At 37.0% G+C, this 10,135-nt stretch overlaps 1 protein-coding gene across 2 annotated transcripts in view; it reads left to right on the forward strand.

The window, feature by feature from the left end:
• RNF13 (ring finger protein 13) overlaps positions 1–10,135 on the forward strand; it is a 172,228-nt gene that overhangs the window by 35,545 nt on the left and 126,548 nt on the right. For both annotated transcript variants that reach the window (XM_011958945.1, XM_011958944.1), the window contains one exon: positions 5,574–5,654. In XM_011958945.1, coding sequence (XP_011814335.1) covers positions 5,574–5,654 — 81 coding nt within the window. The remainder of the gene's footprint in view (positions 1–5,573; positions 5,655–10,135) is intronic.

Genomic DNA, 10,135 nt, shown 5'->3' on the forward strand with positions numbered 1-10,135 from the left:
AATGAGTCAGAAGAGAAGCACAGTTGTCCTATCTTTGATGGTGGATAGAAAAGTTTTTAGAGAAGAAGAATGCTACTCAAAACCTTACCACAGCCTCTCTTAGTTACTGTCTCACTTTCCTCCACACTGTGGAGTAATCAGATGGTCTCCAGCTTAAGATAAGGCTTGACTAGTGAGCTTTTGACTTTATGATGGAATGAAAGTGATGTGCACATTCATTATGCACCTCAACTTATGATAAGATTATGTTCCAACAACCCCATAAGTTGAAAATATCATAAGTAGAATTTGACTTCTGAAACATTTTTGACTTAGATATTTTCAGTTTATGATGAGTTTATCCAGATGTAGCCCCATTGTAAGTTAAGGATATATATTTTCTATTCCTCTTTTTCTGTGAAGGTAGAAAAAGAACTATGCCTATCCTCTAGGTCTGTGCTAAGGATTTAGTTTTACTTTCTGGGTGCAACTGGTTTGCTTAATGGTATCAGGTGAGAAATAAAAGGGCAAGAATTGTTGCTGACCAAAGCTTGTGGTCCTCAGCTGTGCTCCTGCACTTTGCAGCAATTCTGGAAGATTCTGAGATCATTGTAGCACTTGAGAGAGCCAGGCTGGTTTCCATACTATAACTTTTGAAGGCAGAGGATGCTAGTAATCCATACGAGATTTCTCACCCCCTGTTGTCCTCTGTAGGGAACTGGTTGATTAGGTTTGTTTTTGGGAATAGTCTTGGTCTTTTTGAGGTGGAGTAGAAATAGAACCTTTGAAGACTGAGTCCATTGCTATTCAAATCTCCCTTCTCAGTTGGTCCCTAAAATCCTTAGAATATTCTTGGCATGACTTTTGAAATGAGTTTAGAGGATTTATGGACTGATCAGGGAATAAAGTTCTCCTTGTCTCCTTTCTTTCCTTTGATTTCTTCTATTTTGTGTCTCTCTTTTTCCCTCTCTGTTGTTTTTAATACCTTTTGCCTTCTTTCTTTCATTTATACCCAAGGTGGATTGCTATTCGGTGGTTGAGCTGCCTGATAGATTAAATGATTTTCAGTGATGTGCTCTGGGAACTTAAGCAGCTATATGACCTTGATCAAATTACTCAGCTGCTATAAGTGCCACAGTTTCTTTATTTCTTTATGTGAACTAGAGTGTTGTGGTGGTGATTAAATAAGATAAACTGCTTAGAATAGTATCTGACACATAGTAAATGTTTTATATATGGTTTAAATCTTCGTTATAATTATCATTCTGATTATGTTTCACTCAGCCCCTTGAGAAGATATGAAACTACCGGAGCTATATTTTTTAATGTAGAGACAAAAAAAAAAAATGTTAGGTATAGAAGACTAGTCAGTCCTTTTTGCTAGCAGGGCTCCCTGTGCTTTACACAGGTACTTGTGGAATGTATGTTGATGTCCTCTAGTGAAGGACCTGTAAGATGGGAGCTGTGTAAATCTGGTCTCTATGCTGACCATAAGGATAGAAGGCTGACACGAATGCAAAGATGGCTGGAGGGGAGCGGCTTGTGAAGGCATGTAACTGGTAAAACAGGGAACTAAAAATTGAGGCAGAGGAACTGGATATGTGACAGTCATTCAAAGGAAGTGAGTTAAGAGGTAGAAAGTAAGAGCGCTTCCTTTTAACATAATAAGAGCATCCCTGAAATCTGAGTTTGCAGTAATACAGATGTAAATAAATTAGACATCTAGTTCCAATCAACTAGGTTGATTCTAGTTCCATTTGCACAGGGCTTGGGATGCTGCTTTTGAAAAGTTAAGTCCATTTTAGTTATGCTATTTGTAATGCCAGATGCCTTTGTTTTTGTTTTTGTTTTTGTTTTGCAGTTGAATTCTCCCATGTGACTTTGAATTCACAGACAACAGTGTTTGTCCAACTAGTTGAGTTCTAATAGGCTATGGAGATGCTGCTATAGCATGACTAGCTGACTAGTCAGACAGACCTCTAGGCCATGAGTACTTGGAAGGCAGGACTGTGTCTTACTAAACTTTATTCCTGGTGCCTGGTGTCGGTTACACAGTAGAAATTCAATACAGGTTTGAAGTAATTAAAAGCCTTCTCTTAGAGATTTTTTACATCACATTTTCTTTTAATGGCATCTGTTCCTTAGTACTTTTAGATTACTGTTTTTATCTCTTATCATTTTTCTTTTACCCAAAAAGAAGCATAATACTATTAATTATGTAGGTTTATACTAGAAACATGAAATTTTAGAATTGCACTTAAGAGATAACTATATCAGTGCTGTATATTCTGAGACTCATAGTCCACAAGTGAGTGGTTTTGAATTGTGCCCAAGATCTTACTGAGAAGTAATATCCATCTTATATGAGAGTCAAACAACCCATGTTGCTTGATGCCCAATCTGCCTTTTGATTCTTTTGTCTGGATTTGTCAAAGAGAATTGGTTGCTGGGTGGCGATTATGAGGGCCAGTGTGCTCTGTAGCAAAGAAACACCCAATGGGTGGTGGTGTGAATGGATTGGATTATATAGCATGGTAGTCCAGAGCTCCAGAAATGGATTTATAGTCAGAGTTGAAATCCAGATCTACCACTCTGTATTTGCATGACCTTGGGCAGATTACTTAGCATTTCTTAAGTCATGGTTAACTTTTTGTAAAAGTGAGAGTTTGTGAAGGACAGTATAGAGTAGTAGGTTAAGAGCTGGGGTCTGGGGCCAGACTGCCTCAGTTAGAATCCTGGTTCTTCTAATTTACCAGAGCTTATTTTCAACATGCTGTTGTCAATCTGTAAAATGAGGATGATAGTAATAGTGGCCTACTTTGTAGAGTTGTTGTTAGGATTAAATATATTATTACCTGTAAAGTTCTTAGCATGATGTCGGTACATAATGAGTGTTCAATAATTGTTAGATATTTATTACTTTCTAAATTAAATTAAACCTTTTGTTAAGGAAGCTGTCAAGAAAAATAATTGGTTAAGGAAAAGACCTTTTCAAAATAAGTGTACTCAGACTGTTACGTGGTAATCACTAAGAATGGGACTCTAGTGAGGAGTAACTATTTTCTACTTCAGATTTTTTTTTTTTTTGAGACGGAGTCTTGCTGTGTTGCCCAAGCTGGAGTGCAGTGGCGCAATCTCGGCTCCCTGCAACCTCTCTCCTGGGTTCAAGCGATTCTCCTGCCTCAGCCTTGCAAGTAACTGGGATTACAGGCATTTGCCATCAGGCCTGGCTGATTTTTGTATTTTTAGTAGAGATGGGGTTTCAACATGTTGGCCTGGCTAGTGTTGAACTCCTGACCTCAGGTGATCTGCCCACCTCAGCCTCCCAAAGTGCTAGGATTACAGGCATGAGCCACCGCACCCAGCCTACTACTTCAGATTTTTAAACAGTGAACATGCTTTAATTTTATGAGCATCACTCCCCTCCCTCCTTATGCCAAAAATGGAAAGTACCTTTGTTAGTCTTGTTCACTGTAGGAACATTTTTTGTTTTAAACAATATGATTTTAAGAGGCAATATGAGACAATCCTTATTTTGCTGTTAAGGAAAGACGAAGCAGTTTCAAAAAGGGTTTCACTCAGTAACAAAACTTAATCCACATCTCAATGTTGCAAGTACTGTGGTTCAAGCTAGATATTTTATTTCTGTAATTTTAGCTGCAATAGTGAAACTCTTAAGTAATAGGAAGAGATAAAAATACTTTAGTATATAGTTTGTAGATTCTCCATTTCCTAATTTCAAAATATTAAATTAATTAAAATATTAAAAAATACTGCTTACACACATTTGCATTTGTCCTTGGTCTATTTCCATTGATCTAGATAAGTTACTTTATTTTACAATGGCATATTTGGCTAGGAGGGATTAAATGTTTTTCTCAGGTTCAACATTTACCTGATCATAGGTGAATTAAATCAATTAAACATGTTTTAAGTAAGAGATTAAACGATAGATTGTGATAATGGGTTTAAAAGCATTTTGTAACTCTAAAGTATTTTGTAAACTATGGAGTAATCTGCAAATATGAATTATTGTTGCAATGGGAAATCACACTGAAGCAATTACCACATATGCTTGGTTGCCTCCAAGAACACTTCTAGAATGATTATCTCAGCAATAACAGAATGAATAGGTTTAGTGACTGCATTTAGATGCTTGAATCACACAGTTTCCTGAGCTAATTACAAGCATACAGTGAGAGGCAAAGGTAGAAGATGGACATGCTAAGACACTCAGGATAGGGTTCCAGTGGGATGCAAAAACCACACTGCCTGAATCCTGGGTCACCTGTTGTAGTTTGTCCAGTTTCCTATATGCTGCATCAACTTTTCCTGCTGACAGTGTGGTATGGTTACCAGGACCTGAGTTGATGGTGAGCCAAGGGGACTTGACAAATGGAAGGTGTCTAGATCCAACATTTGCTTGCTCTGCCGGAGAGATGCAAGGCAACTGGTCACAGCTATAATTGGCTCTTAAACTGTGGAGTTGCTTATCTGCATGCCTCTGGCAGATGACAGAAGAGGCTAGGATAGCGTTAACCAATGGGTGTTTGATTCAGGGATAACGTAGCTATCAGTCTGGATGTGTGACCTAATCCATGCTTTGTGAATACTTAAAGTTTACTTAATCCTTCCATCTTTTCTTATCTATATATAACACTCTTGCTTTCTTTTATCTATCTTCAAACCATCCTTTGTATCTATATGCAAAACAAATGTGTTCTTTTTTTTTTGTATTTATGTCCTACAGGTTATGAACACCTACCTTAATTTCTAGTACGTAATTTTCACTTGTGTTTCAAAAGTTATTTGTTTACTATCTATGCTGAGTTTCATCTATATCCCCTGTTTCTCTTGCTCTCTGTATAGCAAATTGAACATTATTAAATGATAAAGCAAACTCATCTCACAACTATTATCATTACTGTTCTCTTCTAAAAGCACAAAGAACTTTTTTTTTTTTTTCGGTAAAGGACTAATAAATATTGTAGCATTGGAATCTATATCTGTGTGGAAGGGGGAAAGTTGTTGAAGAGTTTGAATACCTCCAGCTTTTTCCATATATGTATTTCATTGAATTTGGTCTCTTCAGTGTTCAACCCTGGATAAAAATGTTCAGCTTATACAAAATTGACATGCCTTAAAAATATAATATGATGCTGCTTCTTTCCAAAAAGAAAGTCATTTTTGATAGCTAGAGCCAGAAATGCCGTAAATTTCTTCCAGTAAATCAGACCTATATAATATAGAGAAAATAAAATGGAGCACTCCTCCTGGAAGATGATCTATCTGGAAAATTCCTTGCTAGGAAATTGTCTATGGGAACAACTCAGAAAACAGTAGGCTGAATTATTGTTGCTGCTCGATAATAACATTTGAAATCAGAATCCAATTTAAGCATTTGTATATGTTGTAAATTCTATATATTCCTTCTATTTTAGTGGATGAACATTTACAAATTCAGTTTTATTTTGATAAGCTGTGATAGTAATCAGAATTGTCAAAATAATAATTATATATAATTTAATAAATCTTTGTTTTTAATGTTATATATAAATTAGTCTTAACTTGAATATTTAAAATTTTATTTTTAGTATAATTTTGAAAATGCATCTCAGACATTTGATGACCTCCCTGCAAGATTTGGTTATAGACTTCCAGCTGAAGGTTTAAAGGTAAGACAGTTGGTAATACATTGTAAAGACACAAGGTATTTAATAAGGTGATTTTTATTGTTTATTATTTAAAGAATGAAATAATTTCTTACTATTTATTATTATAAAACCTATACATAGTCATTTGTAAAGGGTCAGATTATTCAAAAGATATCAGAAAGAAAGTGAAAATCACCTAGGATTGTATTATTCTGAACTAACTGTGGTTGACTTTTTGGTATATCACATTTCAGACCTGTTTTTTTAGGATGCGTGCTATGCGTGTGTTTGTAGATGTATGTGTGTGTGTGTACATATACATATATACACACACATTTACATATATGTGTAAATGCTTTCATATACAGTGAATCTATATTTAACACTAATAGAAACATGCTATTTGGTTACCTACCTTTTTCTTTTAATTGTATGTTATGATCATGTTTTTCATGCTGATATGTAAGGATTTACATTATTAATTGTAACAGCTGCATAGTTTTGCAATATCATGAAATAGTATGGATTTTGAACATTCCTTTAGTTTTTCATAGTGGATATTTAGATTGTCTAGTTTTTACTATTACAGTGCTACAATGAATGTTTTTCTTTGTGTATTCATCCATTTATCTCCATAGGATACATTTCCAAATGTAGAATTGCTTTATGACATGAATATTTAAAATTTTGTTCTATATTTTCAGTTCCTCCTCCAAAAAGTTTACAACGATTTAGAATTCCATCAGTAACATCTGAGACTGTCCTTTTCCCCATACCCTCTTAAATACTAGATATTCTTGAACTTTTGCTAATTTGATTTTAAAAAATCTAGTGAACGTAAACATATTTTTGCTATGTGTGTGTGTGTGTGTGTGTGTATGTGTGTGTGTGTGTGAGAGAGAGAGAGAGAGAGAGAGAAAATGGACTATTAATGCTTTTGCCCAATATGAGAGAGAGAGAATGGACTATTAATGCTCTTTGCCCAATTTGAAATTAAAGTGTCCTTGTGCTTTGTAAGAGTTCTTTATATATTGGAAGTATCAATTTATTGTTTGCCATATATGCTTCAGATTATCCCTTCTCAGTTTTTCCTTTATCTTTTAATTTTTTTTAAGGTTTCAAAAGTTTTGTTTATGTAGTTAAAAATTATTGTCTTTTTCCTTTACCTCTGGTGGTTAGAAAGTCCTTTCTCGTTTCAAGATATTAGTTTTTTGTTATATAAATACATGAAGTTGTATAGATATGTACCATAGAATGCTTTCAGTTTATTCTGATTTTCTTAAAATTCCTCTTTTTTTTTTTTTTTTAAGGTAGGTTTTCACACTGTTGTCCAGGCTGGAGTGCAGTAGCACAATCTTGACTCACTGCAACGTTCAGCTTCTGGGCTCAAGTGATCCTCCCACCTCAACCTCCCGAGTGGCTGAGACTAAGTGTGCACCACCATGCCCGGCACCCCATGTAGAGATGGGGTTTTGCCATGTTGCCCAGGCTGGTCTTGACCTCCTGAGCTCAAGATATCTGCCCACTTCAGCCTCCCAAAGTACTGGGATTTCAGGCATGAGCCACCGTGCCTAGCCAGAATTTCTTAGTAAGATACCACAAACCTATTATTCTTTTTTTTTTGTTTTTTGGAGACAGAGTCTCGCTCTGTCATCCAGGCTGGAGTGCACTGGCCGGATCTCAGCTCACTGCAAGCTCCACCTCTCAGGTTCATGCCATTCTCCTGCCTCAGCCTCCCGAGTAGCTGGGACTACAGGCGCCCGCCACCACGCCCGGCTAATTTTTAGTATTTTTTAGTAGAGACGGGGAAACCTATTATTCTTAATTAGGATGGTAGGCACCTCTGGGAGGGACATTCAGCTTTTAAATTATTTTAAAAAATTCATAGCATTGTGTGCCTATTTCTCATAAAAATATTTCAACCGAAAAGAAATACACATAAGGAAAAGTAAACACCTTCTTTTATTCTTTCCTTACCTATATGTAGCAGTCACACTTCCCTCCTCAGAAATATTATCAGTGATTTTACGGGCCTTCAGATCCTTTTTTGAACATGTAATGCTTTTTCGTTCTTTTTTGTTCATCAATTTATGGACATGTATACTTTATAAATGGTTATCATTTGTATACATGAAAAGTTTCTTAATTCTTACAATGAAATCTGCTCTAGCTAGTTTTACCCAGAAAGGGGTTTATAAAGAGATAAAGATGTTCAGAGTATCATAGCCTGGACAACTGTTTCAGGAATAAAACGCAGAACCATCTTGTAGGACTGGCTTTGTAGATGAGTAGTGCAGCTAATGAACCCTCAGACCACATTATTTTTTCTCTCCTCAGGAAGCCTTTGTGGTTTTACCTCACAACATTCGGCCTCTTCTGCCACCCAAGCTAATCAAAGAGATACCCTTTTTCAGACTGTTTCCTTACATGTCTGCTTCCAAATCCAACACTTGGATTTTTCTGATTGATAGACTTTTGGCCACATAGTTACTTGCTACATATTTTGGTGAAATACCTAGCTATGAGGAACGCTGGGAAACACAGTATAGGTTTTTGTTGTTGTTGTTGTTGTTGTTATTTTTGTTGTTTTAGCCTACTTTGGGAAGGTGGAATGCATAGTGGCTTCAGAAAATGTGGAGCACCACGATTGACAGATGTCTACTGCAGTAATTATCCTGCAAGGCTGGGCTGGGTGCAGTGGCGCACACCTGCAGTCCCAGCAGTTTGGGAGGCCAAGGTGGGTAGATCACTTGAGGTCAAGAAAGCAGCCTGAGCAACATGGTGAAACCCTGTCTCTACCAAAAAGTAGCTGGGCATGGTGGGCGCAAGCCTGTGATCCTAGCTACTTGGAGGCTGAGGTGAGAGAATCACTTGAACCCAGGAAGGTGAGGTTGCAGTGAGCCGAGATCATGCCATTGCACTCCAGCCTGGGCGACAGAGTAAGACCTTGTCTCAAAAAAATAACAATAAATAAATAATTACTCTGCAGTGTGATTCCCCTACTTCTTCTGTTTTAGAGTTCTTTCCACAGCGGCATCTATAACTCTAGTATGTTCCTGTTAAGCACTGCATGGTATTCTGTAATATGAATGATCATAGTTTATTAGTAATTTCCTCTTTCCAAAGTTGTTATTTCTCTAGGATGGAGGTCTGGAAGTAGAATTGATGAAATCAATGGGTATATACATCTGAAAGTTTCATAGATACTGCCAAATTACCTTTGCAAAGGCTGTGCTAATTTATTCCCATTAACATTGTAGGAGAATACGTATCTCCCTATACTCTTGCCGACACTAGATATTATCAGTCTTTTTAACTCTTGCCAATCTGATGGGCGAAAGTGTTATCTTGTTTTAATTTGCATTTCTCTGATTATTAATGATGATCTGGCAACCTTTCTTTCATTCTACCATAAGGAGTCAGACTATTCCTTCTCACCAAAGAGCCTTTCTGCTGAATAAGCTTATTTTAAAGAGCTCTATTAATTCTTGATAAGCATAATCTTATTGGTGCTCCTCAATTAATAAGTTACTATAAATTTGGTTTACATTTAAAAGATATGTTGACAAATTTGCTTATTCACTGCCTGGCCAAAAAAAAAAAAATGGTATTAAATATTTGTCTGCTTTTTGCACTATGACATAGGCAAGAAGAGAAGTGAAATATTCCAAGAAAATTATTGGATTATTATGGGTAGCTTTTATAGTTGCATGACTGGTTTTGCCATTGCCCAGAATCAGAATTCAAAATGTCAGCCATACAAAGATTTACATTTGTTTACAAGGACTTGATAATAATGAAGTGAAGTAGCTCACTATAGTATAATGTCTGTAAAACCAGTTAAATAAATACATTAAAAATACAACTAAGTTAATTTAAAAATATATTAAGAGACTTAGCTGAAAAATACTTTTTTTTGAGACAGAGTCTTGCCCTGTTGCCCAGCCTGGAGTGCAGTGGCAAGATCATAGCTCACTGAAATCACCAACTGCTGGGCTCAAGCAATCCTCCCACCTCAGGCTCCTGTGTAGCTAGGTCTATAGTAGTGGGCCACTGTGCTAATTTTTAAATATTTTTAGAAATGGAATCTTGCTATGTTTCCTAGGCTGGTTGCGAACCCCTGGCTTCAAGCAATCCTCCTGCTTCGGCCTCCTAAAGTGATGGGATTATAGGCATGAGCTACTGCACCTGGCCAAAGTATCTTACTTTTTTTTTTTTTTTTTTTTGAGACAGAGTCTCGCTCTGACACCCAGGCTGGAGTGCAGTGGCACGATCTTGGCTCACTGCAAGCTCTGGCCTCCTGGGTTCATGCCATTCTCCTGCCTCAGCCTCCTGAGTAGCTGGGACTACAGGCGCCTGCCACCATGCCCTGCTAATTTTTTTGTATTTTTAGTAGAGATGGGGTTTCACCATGTTAGCCAGGATGGTCTCGATCTCCTGACCTCGTGATCCGCCCATCTCTGCCTCCCAAAGTGCTGGGATTACAGGCATGAGCCACCGCA

Source organism: Colobus angolensis, unplaced genomic scaffold (assembly GCF_000951035.1).
Source record: "Colobus angolensis palliatus isolate OR3802 unplaced genomic scaffold, Cang.pa_1.0 Scaffold48, whole genome shotgun sequence".
NCBI classification, from domain to species: domain Eukaryota; kingdom Metazoa; phylum Chordata; class Mammalia; order Primates; family Cercopithecidae; genus Colobus; species Colobus angolensis.